The sequence below is a fragment of the Cyprinodon variegatus genome, unplaced genomic scaffold (assembly GCF_000732505.1).
Source record: "Cyprinodon variegatus isolate N-32 unplaced genomic scaffold, C_variegatus-1.0 Scaffold1616, whole genome shotgun sequence".
In the NCBI taxonomy this organism is placed as follows: Eukaryota; Metazoa; Chordata; class Actinopteri; order Cyprinodontiformes; family Cyprinodontidae; genus Cyprinodon; species Cyprinodon variegatus.
Window position 1 is genome coordinate 1 of NW_015152069.1, and position 21,754 is coordinate 21,754.

The following is a 21,754-nucleotide window of genomic DNA, read 5'->3' on the forward strand; positions in this document are numbered from 1 at the left end:
TCGCTAACACATTAGACGTAACGGTTATGGTTTTAATCTACGCTCTTGGTTACCCATAATTCCAAGTGGTAGTGTAAAAAATAAAATACTCAAATACATCTTTTTTTTTTAAGATCTTTATTGCGGTGTGAAACATATTATATCAGTGTATTTTTTCCCAACCGTCTAATGAACTATACACAGTTATTAACATAGTAATTAAAAGAACCACTGTCTGCTTTGCTATTGGTGTCGTGTTTAAACGGCTCAACATCATGTTGAAATCTGGCATAAAATCTGACCCCGGTCCGCTAATCTATGACCTCTGGATCAAGTCATAAAGTAGAGAAAGGCAGCCAATAATTTGTTGATAAATCTCACACACGACTAAGATGTGTTAAACAGTTCTCTCTTTCTCATCAGGATTCTCTTCTGTTGAAGTTTGAAGAAGATGGCTTTGAGGCATCAGAACTCGCCGTCAGGAAGGTTTCCAGCTTCCAGAAGTCGGCCACCAACAAGGTAATTCCATCCAATCGGCCTTCCTTAATTCATTAGAAATGGAACCTCTCCAGAACTAACGGCTGACGAGCTCTGACTCGTCAGCCTGCCTGCAATAACGCTGGGATTTTCCCCCGTATTCATCAAAATTTCACCAATCAATTCCCTCTTTGTGTTTTTGCACCACGGCATTTTCTTTAAAGGCCTTCCTGTGGCGCTTTGCATACCCAGTCCCCTTTCAATCAATTTGCATGCTATCATGTTGCAGCCATAAGCTTCAAGTGGGTCATTTGTTTATTGACCAACTCAGAGGAGAGACAATAGGAAGGGAAATAAATGAGTTTGCCAAATGTTTTGCAAACAAAAATCTGTAAAGTACGGCATGTTTTTCACTTCCATTGTTGTGTCAATATTCTGCAAATGTTGGAGTCGCTCTCTGACTTTTTTTGTTTTTCAGAGAATTTCTGTCGAGTCATCTTCCCTTTAATAATAAAATTTAAATACATTTTTTTTAATGCATTTTCCTCTGATTTGAATATGGAGCAAATTTTGTTCCATTATTGCTGCAAGTAAAGAAGATGTTTTGTAAATGGAAATTTGGAGAAAAAAAAATGCAACCCAGAAATGAAACCTGGAAGAAAACTTCAAAAAGGATTTTTAGAACATACATAACAAAAAAAACTTATGGAAAAAAGAAAGAAAATACAATCTGAGAAAAATTTTTTTTTATTAAGAAACACTTCAAAGTTTTATTTCTGGATTGCGTTTTCTTCAAATTACTATTTGCAAAATGTGTTCCTATGCTTGCAACAATAACAGACAAAAATCACTCCATATATAACTCGTCAGTTTGCTGATGGCATAGGATTGTTTCTATTTAAATAAAGTGCAATCATAATTATCATATATCATATTCACAATATCTAATACATTTTTTAAGAGCAGAAATTCACGTTTAAATAGCAGATTATCTTATTTTCCTTCTCAATTTAAAGAGAAATGATGCACTGAAAAATATCTTTATAATGCCCTTTTTATTTGTCCCTTTATGACTAAAGAGTGACGCCTCAGTAGTTCGGCGCCGATGCATCTAAGAGCCTGTAGCCTGTTTTCATTAATTTACTTTATAGTGAGTTCCCTTCGCTGTTTGGCGGATGTGACATCTGGATCAACTCAGCCACCAGTGGCAACTCATTGTAAGGTGAAAAAAACGAGCAATGAGAACGAGCAGAAGAGTGCTGCAGTTCTGTGTTTTGTCCACAGGTGGCAGAATCATTAGAAAATTACGTTGAATTCATGTTAATGTGTATTTAAAGACATTTCAATTAGTGGAAAAAATTGCAGGGGCAATATAAAAAAAAAAAAAAAAGTCTAATCAACCAAAACTTTCGTGACCCCCATGCAGTACCTACATGGACCCCCTAGGGGTCACGGACCTCCTGTTGACAACCTCAGCACTAAAGGGCTGGTTATCCTCCTGAAGCAGTGAGTCGCAGTGAGATTGTCGCAGATATTTTTGATTTATGCCCAATATTGAAGCGTGGTCTGCGCTGTGTTATTGCCCGCCACGACACAAGAGAGTCGATCGGGAACTAGCTGTGGGTCTGGATACGGCCGAGGCCGTGGGGGCAAGTTTGTGCGACAATGGAGGGACATGAGGGTGAAAAAGAGTGGGAATACAGGTGGAAAAAGGGTCCCAGCGTTCTTGCGCACCTCGCTCTTCTAGCTGGTCCATCTTCATGCGCAGTTTTCCACAATGGTGGTCATTTAAACAAAACAAGCTGGTAAGGTACCAAACAGGAAATACACATAGAGTAGAGCGGATGTAGATTTGACCAATCAGAGGCCTCCTGTCTGCGGCACTGTTTGCGGTCACTTACAATTTTGGAGAGGTCTGCAGAAGGGGTGGGGGCATATCTGCGCAGACCACCTGGTTTCTGAGTATAAATCAGCCTTTATTTTAACACTTTTTTAACTAATTTTTTACATTAAATCAAATGAAGCTGGTTTAGTGTGATTTTTTTTGTTTAGCAAAGAGATGAAAGTCAATGTTTAGATTTCTTTTTTGTCCAAAATGATAACCATGCATCTTTTCCCTTCACTTAACAAACGACTTTGTTTTAATCTGTTGCATTTTAAGCCAATAAAATGCTTTAAAGTTAATGGTTTTACGCTCATAACAGAAGTGAAAAGGTTATTAATGCTGCTCCAAATACTACAGATGACTATGAATAAATGAATGAGGAACTTTACTAATTATCTTATCAGTGCTGCAGGATCTGTGCCAACCTCCACAATGCTTGGAAACCAAACCAGTTTTTATGTTTTTTCCCTGAGAGGTCAGATAGGGATGGGCTGCTCGCCGGGTTCCTGGCACCATCTGTTTGGCCGTGCTTCCCTGTGCAAACTCAGCCTTTTCTTTTTGATGGACGGTGATGTTTAGCAGCAGCTCTGCTGTTAAATCGACACAGGCTTATTTTTACCCACATGCTGTGAGCAGCACCTGTGTGTTTAAGAAGCTTAGATATGAGGGGAGGAGCTCAGAGACACCAGTGTTCTTACATCGTATCATAATAAGCAAACTTCCAAAACATGGGACGTCATTACATGTTGTGGAAGGAAGCCTTCCCACTCAGGCTCTCTCCCCCACAGTTTACAGACCCCAGTAGATCTGTCCTGTCTAACAGACACTACAGGGATAGACGAGCTACCGGCCCGACCACCTCGTTGGATGGCATTCCTCGCAGACACGCGTAAACACCAAAAATTTTTCTACGCCCTCAGATGTAAACCATGTAGCCGAGCTGCAGAGAGAATTTGCAAAAAGAAATACTGAAAGACCTTTGAAAGTTAGGGATATTTATGCTTTCATCCCCGAGGAATATGAAGCTCGAAAAATATATAATGAAAGACATAAAAATGACTTTACCATGAACTAATTAGATGTAACGGTTATTTATTGATCTAACACATGAGTCAAATGTAAGACATACCATTAGAATGTTAAATGCACGATTAAAATGTCCCATTAAATAATTGACATGCATTTAAAAAGATTAATTAAATGATTGAATATCATTTTGAAAGAAAAAATTGATTTAACATTTCATATTATTCACTTTATTTGCATAAATGAATGTAGAGTGAAATAAATATAGTTGTAGCCATGCAAAATTTCCCCTCTTTCCTTGATGAGTCCTTGGCTAGTCCTTTGCAATTCCTTTTTAAACATCAGTCTTTGTACTAAAATATTCTTTCTGTCAGGATTTGTGGACATTAAGATCTAAAGAGAAGCATCATCTCCTGGTTAGACCCTGTAATTTAGTAAAAGGGTGGAGTCAGAGTAAATAAATATGAACGTCCAGGAGAAGGCCACTGGCTGGAAGTTGGAGGGGATTTCACTGGGAGCTGCAGGGAAGTGGGCTGCCATACTGCTGGCGTTTGCCTGGGAAGGGCCGTTTTGAATGGCTGCTTCTGTATATGCATTTTTAAGGAGTCCGCCGTCAGTTGCATTGTTATTTTTGGTGTCCCAGGCTGAAAGCCCTGTTCTAACTGACCGCTCTTTTGTGCTGCTGATTTTTTCCAGGGCAAATTTTTGAAGAAGATACTTCTTTCTCTTGAACACTTAAAAAATTTTACAAAAGTTTAAATTTAAATAAACAAAAAATAATAATATACTAACAAATATAAGAGAATCAAGGCTGAAACAAATTCTTGGATTTATCGATTGTTGAAATAACCCTCAACTAAATTAGTTTTAGATTAACTGTTAACTGGAGAGACTCTAAAGCTTAGCTCTAGCTGACTGACCTACTTAGAGCAGTAACTATACCAAGATTGGCAAGATGTTATTAACAGGATTGACAAGATATTAACTAAGAAGCCACCCGCTGCATCCCAAGCTTTTCCTTCTGGGCGTATATCCAACTGCTCCACATTAATAAGTAAAGAATCTAGGTTAGTAGATATGTGTATATTACAAGCTAAACGTATAATCTCTCTCTATTGGGAAAAAATACGTTGAAACTCCAAGAATTGGAAGATGGATTAAAGAGATGGCATCAAACATGATATTGGAAAATAATTAAACAAAAAAGACATGTCTATGAGGAAATTTGGAAACCCTTCATAAGGTTTTTGAGATATGACGTTAGTGTTGGTGATTTGCTCCAGCAGGAAAAAGGCTATGAGGGAGTAAGATGTGGGATATAAGGTCCTAAAAAGCATCACTGGAACTTTTCATAAAAATCTAACTTTTCCCTGTTAAGGGTCAGGCGGCTTTAACCACCACTTTTTGATGTCTGTTTAAGGCGGTAGGTCTTCACCAGTGTGTGAAGAATTAACGATGCAGACGGTACCTGCTCAAACAACAGAGCAGGATTAATGAAGTGTAGATGTCTAAAGACAACATGCAAATCGGTTCTGAGTGAAGTTCCTCATTCTCGTCACTGTAAGAGAAAAACGCCGACAGCCCTGCAAAGTCACCGACGTTACAACGAAGCTGTGAGTTTGCATCTCTGACTGAAGCAATGGAGGCGACTTTCACAGAGACCTGGCTTTAGAGCTGCAGCAGGTCTGAGCCAGAGCCAGAGTGTGTTTATAGACCCAGAGTGTGTTTATAGACCCAGAGTGTGTTTATAGACCCAGAGTGTGTTTATAGACCCAGAGTGTGTTTATAAACCCAGACTGTGTTTATAAACCCTGCTGTTTGACATTATACCCCATTCAGAATATTGTCCTGTAGTTTACAGCCCTGCAGGTTATGATCGCTTTAATCTGATTTCAAACAGCTTTAACCAAATGAAGTGGGGTTTTTTTTTTCAGCTCTCTGTGATGCGGTCACATGTTATGTTTTTTTATACAGAAACCAGTTTAGATGTTTACATACCCTCTGCATGGTTACAAATCTGACTTCCTCTGTTTTCAGAGGAATTTATTGTTTTTGTTTGTTTTGTTGTTGTTTTTTTTTGTTTGTTTCAGCCCCTATGAAATCCAAACACAAGGAACGTAGAGGCTGGGGTTCATATGATGTTAATAAACACCTTTCCAAAGTTATTTACGCCTTTTTGAGCAATATTATTGACTCAAGAGTAAAATAAATTCAGGAAGAAGTTGCTTTACTTCTTACTTTACGCACTTTTTCAGCGAGAAGCAGCCAATCAGACATCAGGCTTTCTATGGAAGCGGCTCTAGCCCCGCCCACTGAGTCTGATTTTTTTTATTTCATGATGAGTCTGCTACTTAGGGAATGGTGGCCTAGTGGTTAGAGCATAGGGCTTGAAATCATGAGGTTGTGAGTTTGAAACCCACTCCCAAAGACTGCCACTCTGGGTCTCTGAGCACGACCTTTAAGCACCGATTACTTCCTGGGCGCCCCACAATGGCCAATTTAATGGAGAGGTAAATTACTCCAATGTGAGATCAACAAAGTTCCATTATCCAAAAGACTTTAATTACATTTAATTATTTGATTGGACTTTCAATTTTACATTTCAGTATTTTATGTAAAATTTAATTTTTTTTTAACTTTTAATCCGTTTAACCCTCCATACTAGCCATCTACACATGCTCAATGCATAGCCCCGCCCCTTACATTAATTTGATGGCATCTCTTAGCAGCTGAGTCTTTGCAGACAGCTTCATCGCAGCTGAATATTTGATCATTAATTTTTTAGTGTGGAGCTAATTTCTCTTTTGTGTTAGCCCATCAGTCTGTATTAAGGCTGAATTCAGGAAGGTTTATAGCAATCCTCTATGTGTAGATTCATTGGCTCTGATGGACCAAATCTGTTTTATAGTCGTGTTGAAAATTTCTACGAATACTTCTCATTCGCCACATCAGATTCAGCAAGCTTTCTAAACTCCAGTTAACTTCATAAAAGTGATGCAGTCCACCTAAGAAAGTATTCATTAAGAAGATTAAAGGTGAAGAAGAGAGACCATCAGTTCAGAGATGGAGGTTCTGCTGATTTAGAGCTGAGCAGCAGAATTAAAGGACCAATAAAAGCCAAGCAGTGGGAAATAGATCCCATATACAATTTAGCTCACATAGAGCTCATTGACAATGATAACAAATGAAGTTACCCCGGTTAACGACTTAGATTATTAGTTCCATGTTTTATTTTTTTCATATACATTTTTTTGTAACATTTCTCTTTTTCAGCTTGTTTTTACGAATTTCCTTCTTTTTGAGGTTGGATTTCACAGATCTGAGGAGCAGAGACGCATTTCTATCGGTCATCATAGATGTTAGCGATAACAATTTTATATTTTTTATTATAATTCACAGTAAATGTTTATATTGGGCTTGAATTAAAGAGAATTCGATCTGTAAAACACAATAAAAAATGTTATTTGTAAAACTGCATCTGAAAAGGAGAACTTCAAATGATTTAAGTTTGAAAAAAAAAATCAGCAAAACAATAAACAACGTGCAAAAAAGAAATAAAATATAAGAAAACAATAAAGCTACTCAAGAAACCTTTTTTTAAATAACAACTTTTTAATATTTAATTTCTAGATAGTTTTTTTTACTTTCAAAATTCCATTTATAAAAAGTGTTCTTTGCTGCAACATGAATGTAACAAAAATCACTCCATACTTTTCAAACCATCCAACTCAAACTGTGACATCGGATAAAATAAAAAAAATAGATTTTATGTTCAGGAGCAACTAGAGAACTGGTTGAGCAGTGGAGGTAAAACCTGCAACGTTTATTCAGATACGAATAAACGTGTTTCAGCCCGTTTGTTTGTTTTAATCCTGAATGAATCAGGGAAAAATCTGCCATAAACTCATTTTATTGTTTTAGAAAATAGTTTTTTATCAGTATTTCCTGTAAAATGAATAAATCCATCCTTATGATGAGTAACTGAAGGGACATGTGCATTTCTAATCAGCCGCCTGTTTAGCGATCAAATTCCTGTTTAGATGTTTGTTCCTTTCAATTCAGACGTCTGTGCCTTTAGTTCCCCTCCTGATCTAAACTGCTTTCGCTTTTTCTTCCCGCCGACAGGCCGCCTCCTGCAGCGTGGTTGGAGAGAAGCTTCAGTTCCTCCTCAGCGTTGGATCCACAGCTGATCCCTGTAAATACACGGCGCGTTTAGCTCCAGTAGAGCTCCAGGTAAACGCTCCACATTCAGCCAGCTGTAGAGTCCATGAAATAACCAGCTTTATTTACCTTTACCCAGGGAGGCCAGCGAAACCTGATTTTCCTCCTTGTTGTTGTGGTTTAGTTGAATGAGGTGGTTTATTGAAAGTGATGGGCGGCGGTGGATTGAATTACCGCTGGCTGCAGCATCAGTACAGATAGATGGAGGTTCCTTCTGCGCTTGGACCTCATTAAACATCCATATCAGGGAACAGATCACATTATATTAAAGGACATATTCTAATATAATCAGATCTTCAATGTTTACCCATGTTACTTTACGGTACCAGCTTTAAAGGTGTCTGGATTCACATCGGGTCGTCCTGCCCCTTAATCCCATTAAGCTTCCATCCTGTTCAGTCTGAACTCTCCACTCATGTAGAGTAACGGCCGACATGAGGTAACCCAATTGAATCAGAGCTATTTTTAGCGCCATAAGGTGCTTGTCACCTTCCTAATGTCGTTCTTTTAATAGAGTGGGAGTAACATGCTGACTTGTTTTTGTTGTGATCATGGATCCGCCATTGTTCCAGGAAAACAAAGGAAGTCCTCTCGTTTCTTTTTGTTTGTTTTTTTAGCTCTCCCTGCTTTAGATTATCCTGGAAAAGTCAAAGGCTTGTTAGGTGTTTCCAGGCTAGAAAACGGGGGGGTTTATAGAGAGCCTGGACAGTTTTTGGATAGAAAAGAGTTTGAGTTGCACTGTAGAGTGCACAGTTGCGTCACGTTACCAGGAAGAGCCTCGACACACATGCATCCCTCTCAGTGCAGGATCCATCTTGGAAATGTAAACACAGCAGCAGGAACAGCTAAACCACTCACAGTAATGTGGGGACGGTCTGACAAAGATTAAACCCGTTTATACATGGCTCACATGTTAGATACTATAAACTAGCTTCCATAAAAGAAATGCCTCCTTTACTGAAGACTTCTGGTCTATGAACCTCATTAAAACCTGACTATTAAAGTGCATTTGGTTGGTATGTGTCTTTAATTAGCAGCTATTAGCGAGGTGGGATGAAATTCTCACAAAGCGAAAGTAAGAGGTTCATTAAACAGGACTCTGATGGGTCTCTGAAGGTTTTCAACTATAAAAAAGAAGTTAGATTACAGCTATAAAAAGAGATCTGTCTTAAATGCTGATTTTCTTTGAGGCGATGGTTGTCGATGTGTCGTCATTTTTTGTATAAGCGCTCCATTCTGGTGTTTGCTGTGTGTAGCTAAAGTGTGTCAAACTGAACTAAGTTGCATCGTTGCTGCAATTTTTGAACTGATAAATGACCAAATCATGCCGAAATTAGGGATGACAGTAATAGATTTATTGATCTTATTGATCGACTAATAAGTTATTGATAAGCAGCTTTTGTAGAAACCTTAGTTTTTTCTTGTATCAAGAGGATTGTTCATTAACTTCTAAACTTTATGGAATGGAAATGTTCTGAAACACTCTGTGATACAAAATGACAATAAAATCAGGAACTAGCTGTGGGTCTAAAATCTAAAATTTAAATCAAAGTTTATTTATATAGCACTTTACAACAACACTAGGAAGACCAAAGGGCTTCATAGAACGATAAAAACATTGCAAAAAAATTATACTAAAATAATAGGAATAAAATAATGTGTCCTAAGTATTAAAAGCCAGTTTAAAAAATGAGTCTTTGATCTGGACTTAAAAAGGTGCAGATCAGTGAGAACCCTCAGACAGAGGGTCAGGTTGTTCCACAGTTTGGGTGGAACTACCTTAGGTAGGGATTCATTTAGAGGGGAGGGGGAGGGGCCAAAATTGATGACGTCGGGAAGCCTTGTTACCGTTATACAAGGTGACCCCTCCAGGAATCGTTGGTATTCAGTCAAGATGTGCAAGTTTATAGAAGGGTTGCTGTCAGTGGGATAGAATTTGGATAGATTCTAGGAATAGATTGATTGAAAAGCATGTTGGAAGCAACATGTGGGGGAGGGGTTACTCCTTAACCTGCTACGTGGAGCTACCTTGGTACCAGGAACAATCCCATTTCCAGCCCAGTTGTAGTCGGGTAATCTTGGATCTTCACCATTTTCATGCAGACTGATCTTCAAACCTTTGAGTTCATCAGCATGTGGAAGCAGCTCAGGATGTCTGTTCTTTGTAGCTTCTCTGTACTGAAGCTGTGGAGACCACTTCCCTGTCAGAAAACACCCAGCATTGCCTGAACTAGAGGTGGGATGAGGATGGATTCCTGCTTGATGAGGCCCCCTCAATTCCAGGGAAAGGATCTCAGCTCTGCTGCCTATGACGACATTTTGTAGCATCTGTTCTAACATGACTGTGCAGCGTTTTCTGTGAATAAAGTCGCCTGACTAGTTTGAACCCTGACCTCATCCCTGCAGAGCATCATCTGAATGATTCTTCTCCCTGTAAACACAAACCTTAACGCTTCAGTCAAGGGTGACGCTGTGCTCGCTCCGAAGGTTTGATGACTCTCCTGTCAAGCACCAGGAGCAATCACCCAGTTTTCCTGTGCTGGGAGTTAAGAGGGTGATGCAATAACTTTTTCTCTGCCATCTGAGTCAGTCTGATCTGGTTCCCTCCAGGCTCTTCAACCTAATAACTGTTTTCTGCCGTGGCTTGTTATTCTGCTTCAAAGAAGCTCCCTCTTTCTGAGAAAGCCTTTTATTATTTTCTCAGGAAATATCCACATCATAATGATGCCACATGTCTAAAACAACAATCTCACTTCGCTGTTTTGAAAACAAACACTTCCTCCTGGATCGCTCACAGTTCTCCTTTGCAGCGATCATAATTAACGATGTTTGGGTTTGTCGGTTGATCCAGAAATCAGTCTGTTTCCGTCAAAGGCTGTGATGTTGCTGTTGGTATCTGATAAGGTCATTGTTTGCATCGCATCAGTCCCACACTGGAATCCAGACCTGTTCAGGCACATTACCCACTCTATTGGTTTCTTCTACAGACAGAGAAGGGTTATAATTCCTGAAGGGCTGGAAGAAACCAGTCTTAGTGAACCGAAATTAAACATTCAGAATTTAGATGGATAGATGGTCATAAAAAAAATAGATCAACAATCATTGTGATTTGCTTTCTGGGGTGTATAGATGGCTAAAATAACATGAAATAAGTTGATGGAACATCTATTAATCTAAGGCTTAATATTAGGGCTGCAACTAACGATTATTTTGCAAATCGTTAATCTGTTGATTATTTATTTTCATTTATCGATTAATAATCAAATAGAAAAAAGTTCCTTAAAAATAATTTTTACAAAATTTAAACAAGTGAAACTAAAAGTTTTCCATTTGAGGAGTTCCGGATAGAACATATCGATAGGTAAAAATATATCAATATTTTTTATCTTAAATGTAAAATGTTGATATATTTTTGTATAATCTTGGTATACTTACTGCTCTAAGTGTTTTACTCTTTTTGCTAAAGGCTTGTTTTAGAGTCTCTACGCTCCATTTAACGATAAATCAGTTATTAAATTAGTTGACGATTATTAAAATAATCGATGACTCCGTTGAATTGTTTCAGCCCTACTTGATCTAAATATTAAATATACAATAAAATTAAAAAATTAACTATTAAATGTCACAATAGATAATTAAAAATTCATTTTGGATGATTAGTCCAATAATTAAATGTAATTTGAAAGCTGGTGAAGATTCTCAGTCATCCGGGTCATAGTCTTTACAAAAAAGAAAATTAAAAACAATCCACTGGAAGTTTGAAGACGTTTTGCTTCCCATGCAGGAAGCTTTTTAAATTCAAAATGTCAGGAATAGCGTTGAGTTCGAGGTTTTATACAGTAGCCCAACAAAGCCTTGTTTTGGCTTAGAAAACATGTAAATTGGAACCGACGAACAGGAATGGGGTCTTTTGGCTTCTTTTGTTGGATTTTGGGTTTGTAGGGTATGGCGCATTGCAGGCTAAAAGAAGAAGCAAACGACACACATGCGGTATATATATATTTATTTTCACTTGTTGACATTTATATGAAGTAAACTTTTTGTACAAATAGAAAATCTTTTATTTTCTAAATCAGACTAAAGCTTTACTAAACGTTCACATATGAAATGACATATTTGACTAAAACTAATTAGTTTTGTTTTTTTTCCATAAGACTAAAACGGCTGCCAAAGAAAACATTGCATGTATAAATATAAAGTACTCACATTTATTTTTAGGGTGTCTCCAGTTTGTTGTCTGCTTATTTTTGGGGTCGCAGCCTGAGCTGTTTGGGCTAGAAAAAATAATTCTCTCTGGGTTTAGGATCTGAAGAGTTTCTTGGCCACGAACCCAGTTTATCCAGTGATGTTATGGTTACTGAGACACTTGTTATGTTCTGCTCTTCTGATATTTAGCTTAATGGGGCTGGAGAGGGAAAAAATGAACAGTTTGTTCATCACTGGACAAAGTTACTCAGGGGAGTTTTTATTAATGACTTATTTTGGTTTTTAGGTACAAATTTGACTTTTTTTTTCTTAAACCTGATATTATGAATTTGTTCTTGTAATTATGACTTTTTTTCTGTAATTTAAATTTATTTATATATATATAAGATATATGGGTGACAATAGTTGAATAAACTTTTGGCTCTCAAAATGGTATCGAAGCCCTATTTGATAATGATTCAACCATTTTAGTGCTGGATCAGGGTCCTCCCAATACTGGTATCGGTGTAACACTAATATATATCTCAGTGTGGCCCCAATACTCCTTCTAGTATTACTTACCTTCTTCCTCTCCTTGCAGTTAGGGCTGGACCAAACGTGGCCAAAACCTAAATCATTACATGTTTGGTCGATGCAGCATAATTACCATCTTGATATTATTTCTTTTGCAGGTTTTTTATTACTTGTACTTGTACGTTACAAGTACAGAGCACTTGTAACGGTGACCATTACAAGTACAGAGCAATGAAATTCACTCTTTGCTCAGGAACCCAGAGTGGCAGTCCATTGGAGTGGGACTTGAACCCATAACCTCAGTATTCCAAGCGCAATCCTCTAACCACTTCCCTCTGAATATTAGCAAATAAAAGCTGCAGAAAGGCTTTTATTTTGAAAGTAGATGCTTTTGTTGAGGTACCTATAATGACTGGAGAGCAGCGAAGTTTCCTGCACTGCAAAATTTTTTTATCTAAATGAGTCATTTTTTTCCTAAAATAAGTGCATTAGCTCTTGAATTAAGATGGTAAGTGAGACACTTTGCCAATAACAAGCCAATTTACATTTAAAATAAGAGAAAACAATTACATTGTCTTATTTCAAGTGAGTTTTATCTAATTATCTAACTTTAAGAGGAAAGATAGTCATTCCATTGGCAGATCATCTTTTTTACCTACTGAAATTAAGGGGTAAATACACTTAATTTAAGAATTTTTAACTCCTCTTTCTTATGATTTTTGCAATGTGTTGCTACTCTGTGATGAACCATTGTTTACTCTCTGCTCCTCAGCTTCAGCTCCACATGCAGGAAGTCCAGGATGAGATCAAAGTGAGCTGGGAAGTGTCCCATCTGGACGTCGAGGGGCTGCATGTCGCCCCCGTCCTCACACAGGTAAATCTGAAGGAAACTAGCACTTCTTTTTAAAATAGGTTGTTTAACGCCTGCTAACCAGGTTTAACAAGCAGGTGTTTGTGTTTATGTATGCATATAAAAATGCTTTTTTTTTTTCTTTAAATAATTAAACAACCAATTTAATTAAGATCTTTTTATACTAATAGATTAAAAACACTATTAGCTGCTTGTGAAAGCTGCATATACAGATATTTTAACTCATTTAATAATTTATTGAATATCTTGTGATTGATTGGGTCTGTTTTTAATCTCTAAGTATTTTCAATATTTGCTTTTCATAGAATTATTGATGAATATGTGCTTAATAAAAGAAACTTAAGCATATCACCCACTGAGTTGTATTTATGGTAAACAAAAAAAGAAAATATGAAGTTAATCTTTGTTTATTAAATAAAGATTGATCAGCAGGAAGTGGAAAAATGTTCCATAAAAAAAAGGTAACAAGGTTCCCATCCTTCAATAAGCTGTGAATCTTCTCTCTCCATCAGGACTCTGCTAACGCCTGCAGTGCTGCAGCCCTAAAGGAGCGTCTGAGGCAGCTGCTGCGTGCGAGCCGTCCCTCTGTGCTGCTGAGCTGCAGGCCTGCTCAGGCCTCAGAGCGCAAGGTCAGACAAAGGCTCTTCCCTCATTCAGGAGGATCTTGTTTGCTTTGTTTGCTCTGCGCTTTCACTAAAAACAGCTTTGATCTGAAAGCCGCAATCAAACATATAAAGATAGTTTCTTTTTTAAAGAGATTACGATTGATTGTGACATTAAGTTGACTATTAAGGAAACAGAATTAAAACACAAAATGACTCAGAGCCAGACTCTCTAAACATTATGTTGGTTTAGTCCTTAGCTGAATAGTTTTTTAGGCTTAATAAAAACAGTACTTTCCAAACACAATGTTCATTAATCTGAGTTAGAAGGGAGCTTTTCTACAAGCAAAACCTGAAAAGTGCGGTGTGCATTTCCATTCAGCTTCCTTCACTCTGGAAAACGTCATCTAGACTGATGGAGAACAACGTTTCCATCTATGTCCTGAAAACTGTGAGGGTAAAAAATGCTTATTAGATGTGTTTCCATCCATTAGGAGGAATTAACCAAATATTTGCCGAGCGTAATGTGGTCACATGTTCATGTTGCCTTCAGCTTTAATAAACAGGAAGTAGAGATAGCAGAACAGATTACAGATCAGTAATGGAGCAAAGTTTTGATGAATGAATCTGTTCAAGTTGTATTTACTTTATCATGTCGGCTAGTTTTAGTGATGGTTCTTATAATCCGGAGACGTAGAGAGAATATGATTTTAGTCCTGCATTTCAGACGCTGCCGGTGGAAACAGCTGATCTTCGGTTAATGTTCAGAACCGATGCGATAAAAATCTGTTTCCATCTTTATTAGCAGATTTTCTTCTTTAGAAAAAAGAACAACAGATTAGCATAAAAACTTTTCCAAACCTAGAAAGCTTCCATCATGCTCCTCTAAGGCGCTATTTAAGGTTAAAACAACGTTGATAGAAACCCATCTATTCTGACATATTGTTATGTTTTTGATTCAAACTTTTGCTTTGCAGCCTCAGCCGTATGTTTAGGGTCATTATCCTGCTGGAAGAGGAACGTTCTGCTCAGTCTGAGGTGTTTTAAAGCCTCTAAGATCTTTCCTTCCAGGTTTGCCTTTGCATTAAAGCAAAATCCCTCAGGAGTTTCCTTAACTTTTGCATGTGGGGCCAGAAATTAGATTTTAATATCATCTTATTCCATCTAAATGTCTGCAGCTTTCCTGAAGGTCTTCAGGATTATTTCTCAAAGCCCAGATCTGTAGGCAGCCGCAAAACGTTAATGTTCTCCATCCTGAGCTGAGGATCCATACAGCTTCTCTCCAATAAAGCTCCTCTATTCTGACCTGTCAGTGTAGCTCTCTTGTAGATTTGCCGAATTTAAAATTTCTGTTGGTTTTTGAGTATTTATCTATTTACATATGTGTATGTTGTTTAGTCATAGCTAAGAAATTACATCCATTTAACTCTCTTATATTTTACATTTATTCAAATCTTACGGCTCAGTGTTACTCTGTTGATTTTCTGACATCAGTTCTGCAGCTTTAATGCCAATTTTGGATCCTAATGATTTGGACTGAGTGCTCTGCTTGCTGTTAGTGTATCTGGTTGGTTGGATCGGTCGCTAAAGTTTTCTGTTGTCTGGTTTCTCCAACAGGAAACTCACGGCAAAGTGATGTCGCCTCCGAAGCCCCCCCGAGCCCACGACTGGAAGCTGCTTGTGAAAAACACCCGCGTCACACTCAATCAGGAGGAGGATGCTGCAGGTAAGCTGCAAGTCTCCTCAGTTTCATCGTTCCTGTCCTGTAAGGCAAGTTTAACAGAACTGGACCTCCTTCATATCACCTGGATCCTCCCAACACCCCCACCATGAATCCACCATGGGGAGTAAAACTATGTTTCTACCTTCAGAGGAAACTGACAGAAAACCACCGTAGACTAAAAACTATGAGGGCTGTGAAATAGTGACAGGTTTTCATGTCCTGTCTAATGACTAAATAGAAAAAAAGCTCCAGCAGCGTCTCATCTGGCCATGGTTCCGCTTTACAGAACCTTTCTCTGTGTTCTTAGCATCAGTGTTTCGGGGGTTTTGCACATTTTTAAGTGTGGTGTAACCCACTTAAAGGGGAACCCTGTTTTTTTTTTTTTTTTTTTTTTTTTTACATTGGGCCCTTGATTTTACGTTATTATATCATGTTCTACCTAACAGAATATCTTCAGAACAGCTCCAAATGACACAAAACTCACATGGGTGAGTAGAACATGATGTAATAACGTAAAATCAAGGGCCCAATGTAAAAAAAACAAAGTTCCCCTTTAAGTGCTTTTTTGAGGCCACTTTTTTTTTTTTTACACTTTTTTTCTTTTTTCCCTTTGGGTCCACTAAGGAGCCTACAAATCACTATCTTAGAAAGGAAAACACAATGGACAAGTTGATTAAGTGACTGTTGCCATTATTTAAGATAAAACATTTCAAATTCAGTTATTTATTTTAGACCAAATAACATTTTACATTTACATCCCGCTAGCTCCCTGAGGGTAAACATGCTGTGGCTCTGACTGCAGCGCTGAGTGGAACTCTAGGAAAGATACGTGCTTCACCTAAGAGTCTCTTAAAGCCGCCAGTGACACCAGAAAAGTTGCTAGATTTGTTGCTAGTCGCTCATTTTGGAAAAGAGTCGCTGGAGGGGTCTGAAAAGTCGCTAAATATAGCGACAAAGTCGCTGAGTTGGCAACACTGCACGGGCGAACCGGGCAGCCGGGTTGGCATTTTTATAAAGGAGGGCTGGACACGCGCTACGTAAAAAATGTAACTGCCGCTTGGAGTGGGTCTCGCCTGGGAAGTAGAACCGCCACTGACCATCCATGAGCGTGGCTCGCATTCTTCCTGTCGCTTGGTTACGGCCGTAAACAATTTGTATCTCTATGGCGGGCCGCCACAGTCTCATTCATTAATGGGAAACACTTTAGCATGTTTCAGTCTGCAGCAGTAGATTTAGGTTTGTTGCAAACCTTAAGGCTGATTTGTACTTCGAAACCAGGTCGTCTGCGTAGGTGTCACATTGAACGCAGAGACGTCCCCGCCCCTTCCGTTGTTAGGTCTAGGGAAAAGATGCATGGTTATCATTTTGGACAAATAGAAAATAGAAACTGTGACTTTCATCTCCTCTTTGCTCAAAATAAATTAAAAAAATCACACTAAACCAGCTAATCTGATTTAATCTAAAAATGAGTTAAAACATGTTAAAATAAAGGCAAATCTACATCCTCTCTACACTATGTATATTTCCTGTTTGGTGCCTTACCAGCTTGTTTTGTTTGTATGACCGCCATTGTGGAAAACGACTCCTGAAGATGGACCAGCTAGAAGAGCGAGGTGTGCGAGAACGCTGGGACCCTTTTTCCACCTGGATCCCCGCTCTTTTTCACCCTCATGTCCCTCAGTTGTCGCACAAACTTGCCCCCATTTCCTAACCGCCTCGTCCGTATCTAGACCCACAGCTAGTTCCTGATTGTCCATCTTGCGTTGTGATGTGGAATAACATAGCGCATACCACGCTTCAATATTGGGCATAAATAAAAAAAAATCTGCATCATACCTGTGAAAAGCTCACCGCGAATAGAAATTTTCTAAATTTTGGGACAATAATAAAGAGTTTGTTTATATACATGTTTAAGCCAGAATGATTTGACATTTAAATATGACTTCCCTACAACTTTAAAGTACTTTCAGAAGTTTATATTCTGAATGTGACCGGACTTTTCCTTTAACACAATTGGAGCTGAATTTCTGCAGTTCAATAAATTAAAATACCTAATAACACAGGATAAAAATGTTATAAATTTAATGTTTGAAAAAAGTCTGGGGCTGTACCTCTTTAATAACCACAGGCTAACTATAGTGTAGCTTCCTGCATGGACCTTGTTCAACGATTAGTGCTCATTTTATAGGAGAATCACCAGGTGTAATATCTTCCTTTAATAACTGTTTTAAAACCAGCTTGTTCCCACAGGTAGTATTTAGCTACTTGGTGTGACCTCATCGTAAGCTCCATGTTTATCATAGAGCTTCTGCCGTTCAGTAAAGCTTCTTCTACATACACATTTTTTAAATTGAATATATAAAATAAAACTGAACAGAAAAACAACAAATTATACATGTTTATGAATTAAAACAGGTTAGCTCCAGCTCATGTTATCAGCCTGTTAGGATGATAATCTCACTCTGTTGTGCAGCGCTCTGATTCATTTAGGAAGGAAATGTTTCCTGAAACAGGAGGAAGGAGGCAAATTAGATCTCTCTAATTAGCAGAATCAGACGGACTGATGCAGAGACAGAGTTCTGAATGGATGCTTTGCTTTTTACCTAACTAAAGACGGTCTGCATGAACATCGACCTAAACGTAGTTTAGTTTTGCCCATGCAGGAGTCCAGGGCAGGGAGTCTGTGTTTTCTGCTCTGTAACCTCAGCTAAACATTGTTTGCTCTGTAAAGTAACACCCACATCAGCTGCGCCACACCCAGTGATGTCGGACAGAGCAGGATGTGATCAGGAGGGAGCGACGCTCCCAGGTATCAGGACGACAGTAAAATTATGAGCTTGTTAAAGAATACTGTCAGTTATTCACTTTGAAAACCTAAATAACATCCTCTCTGTGCTATTAGAGGAATAATAATGATTAAACTTTATTGATCACACATTGGAAAAATTTACCTCTGCATTTAACCCATCCCCTTGGGGAGCAGTGGGCTGCCATCGTGAGGGGTTCAGGGAGCAGTATGGAGTTAAGAGTCTTGCTCAGAGACCCAGAGTGGCAGTCTGTGAGAGTGGGCCTCAAACTCACAACCTCAGGAGTCCAATAATAGGGATAATAGTCATACCACTACTTCACCATTGTTCCTTACCTACTACACTTTAATGTAAAGTCAATCCACCTATATATAAGCCATCCTGATTGTACATATGTCACCTCAAATCTCTGTGTTACTCCCTTGTATTTTTCTTATTTTTATTTTTTTATTTTATTTTATTTTTATTCCTAATGCACTTTTTCCTCCTTGTTTGCACCTTCTTTAAGTACTATGCCAATATGTGACCAGTGAATTTCTCCACTGTGAGATCAATAAAGCTCATCTAATTTAATCTAATCTAAGCTCTAGTCCCTAATACCTAGGCCACCACTCCCCCATGACTCTTTAAAGGTCCCATATTATGGAAAACTCAATTTAAAAACATTTTGTAACAGCGATAGGTGTCCTGAAGCCTGTGTATGAAAATCACAAAGGAACTAAATCCTTTCACCTCCATCATTGCCTCTCTCCATCTTTTATCTAAAGTGTGCTTAAGATGCTCTGTTTCCCCTGATGATGTCATCAAGGGAAATAAGCTGTCCAGAGAGATATGTAGCAGCTTATTGATCAAGCTACAGCTTTGTATTATTCCACGCTCTTAGGCTATCTTTACGAACTAAGTGGTTGTCATGGTTTCGGGGGGCGTGGCATTCGGGAGGACAGGGGGGCGTGGAAAGCGGAAACGGCTCATCCAGAGGAGGGCTGAAGAAGGAGATTTTTGGTTCATGCTGTCGGCCTAATCTGAGAGGATTTTCTTCCCAAAACAGCAAAAACAAGCTGCAGGCCTCATTGTTAATGCCTTTATTTTCCCCAATAGAAGTCGATTGCTCTGATGCTGAAATCTCTTTTAATCTAGCTGATTTATGGTCTCAGGACCTGAACCTGCTCATGGTCCCTGGTACTCTTTACAGGACCTGTGGAGATTGCTCCTTTCAGGCGGTCGCGCCGGCGCTCTGGAACGACCTCCCTCTTTCCATGCGCTAACTTGATTCTGTTTGTTTTTTAAGAGTGAACTGAAAACCTATTTGTTTAAGAAAGGATTTTAATTCCAGTAGATTGAGGGATGTTTTATGACCACGTCTTTTGTGACTGTAAATATATTTTATGTGAGCAGGAAAGATGCACTCAAGATTACTTCACGACAGACAGCTGAAAATATAGCCAATAGGTTGACTGAAGACATTAACAAATGGGGGCTGACCAGCAAAAACCCTGTAGTCGATACAGACAACGCTGCAAATATGGTTTGTGCAGTGGAGATAATGCAGCCCATGCATGTCTGCTGTGTCACGTCTGCCCGCTCGAGTGAGGCTTCACTTTTTCACTTTTCACAAACAAGTTTGCACTTATGAGACGCAGTTTTGTGAGTTTTGTTCATATCTCAAGCTTAAACTGTCCGATTTACAAGTTTGCACTTTGTGCTTAATGTGACAGGAAAACATAAAATACATCAGTATTTTGAAACACAGTTGAACCACTTTCATTATTGTAAAAACAGATCGAATCAAAATTAATCGATTTAGAACTGAATAATCAAAGTTGAATTGATTCAGGACTTTGGCGAAAATACCCAGCCCTAATTTTAATTTTGTGAAGCACTTTGTTACCTCTATGTCTATGAAAGGTGCTATATCAATAAACATTACTTTCTTACTTTATTAATATGCCTATCATCCTTTTTCCTGACTTTTAAATAATTGTCAGTGGCTGATCTGATCTCCTCTGTGTCTGCAGGCAGCATCAATCCTCTGTGTGTTCTGCAGCTGGATGATCCTCCACAGAGGTTTAGCACATCTGTTATGAAGAACACAACCAATCCTACCTGGGATCAGCCGTTTGTCTTGTAGGTTTGACACCGTTTCCCCGACTTAAGTTATCACTTTTATAAAGATACAAACTATATGTGTACAACCTGATATGTATTTGCGTTTATTTATTTATTAATTTTTTTTTTTACCTCCAGTGAGTTGAATGGACGATCAAAAGAGCTCTGTGTTCAGGTGTTGAATGACGGTCTTCCTCCAGAAGGTAAGGCATCTCTGGGTGATACTTTCTGTCCATGGATGTGCTGCAGCGGGGACCATAATGTGGCTCTTTTGCTGGTTCAGACTCTTTACTAGGTCAGGTGTGTTTGCCTTTTGATCTTGTGAAGAAGCACCCCAAAGGACAGCAGACGTTTGCACTAAAGACCAAAGACACAGTGACTGGATCACTGACTACTGAGGTTGGCCCACCCGACCTTTTCAGCTGATGAGTGTGGTTTCTTCTTCTATGAACAAAAACACTAACCTGACTTTAACCTTCCAGTTTACCTATCTAGAGCCCAGCGAGGTGCGGTCCTGGCAACCTCCAACCCCAGCTGCCAGTAAGAGGGTGGAGATGGACCGTACCGTCATGCCTTGTGGCACCGTGGTCACCACCATCACGGCTGTAAAGAGCAAGCCAGGGCGACCTCTGCCTCTCAACAGCACTGGTAAACGCTGCAAACAAAACAGCTTTTCGGGGTTGGAAGTTTCTTGGTGTTTTTTTCCAGGATTTTTCCTTTCACGCTGGAAGAAACTTGGAAGGTCAAAATTACTGGAAAATTATGTTTCTTTTGGTGAATATTTTGCCTTAAGCAGGCCTAAATCCAGTAATAACCTTGAGGTGGGGTTCAATGTCTATAACAGGGTGTCCGCGGGTCATTAAATTATTATTTTTTAAATTAAGGCCTTAATTGGCATTAAAGTTCATTAAATGTGATTATTGTGGCATTTAAAATGCTTTAAAATCAGGGTTCCCGCGGGTCCTTAAAAAGTCTTAAAAGGCATTGAATTCTAAAAAATAAAACTAAGGCCTTAATTGGTATTAAAATGTCTTAAATCAGTCTTTCGTATGTCTTAGTTTTTTAAAAAAACAAAAAATAAAATAATTTTAATAACAATTAATTTGGAAACCAAAAAAAAACGTAAAACCGAAAAATTTTTTTAAAAATTATTATTCTTTAAAAAAAACGGCTCGCCATTATTGGTTCCGTCCCGATAGCGGACATTTGGGAGATGCACCATTAACCTTTTGTCTGGAAAATACGAGCAAGTGTAAATGTAACGAAAATTGGCTATCCAACCAAGAGTTTTCTCCATGGCTAAAACCAGTACCAGGGAACATACATGAGGCACAGTGA

At 38.6% G+C, this 21,754-nt stretch overlaps 1 protein-coding gene across 1 annotated transcript in view; it reads left to right on the forward strand.

Annotated features, from left to right (window-relative positions):
* Positions 1 to 384: 384 nt before the first annotated feature.
* Positions 385 to 21,754, forward strand: part of LOC107104103 (C2 domain-containing protein 2-like) — a gene marked incomplete at its 5' end in the record, with an annotated part of 31,125 nt that continues 9,755 nt past the window's right edge. Inside the window, 9 exons of the mRNA XM_015404018.1 lie at positions 385 to 498; positions 7,493 to 7,600; positions 13,080 to 13,181; positions 13,691 to 13,807; positions 15,398 to 15,506; positions 20,326 to 20,434; positions 20,555 to 20,619; positions 20,700 to 20,815; positions 20,899 to 21,064. Coding sequence (XP_015259504.1) covers positions 385 to 498; positions 7,493 to 7,600; positions 13,080 to 13,181; positions 13,691 to 13,807; positions 15,398 to 15,506; positions 20,326 to 20,434; positions 20,555 to 20,619; positions 20,700 to 20,815; positions 20,899 to 21,064 — 1,006 coding nt within the window. The remainder of the gene's footprint in view (positions 499 to 7,492; positions 7,601 to 13,079; positions 13,182 to 13,690; positions 13,808 to 15,397; positions 15,507 to 20,325; positions 20,435 to 20,554; positions 20,620 to 20,699; positions 20,816 to 20,898; positions 21,065 to 21,754) is intronic.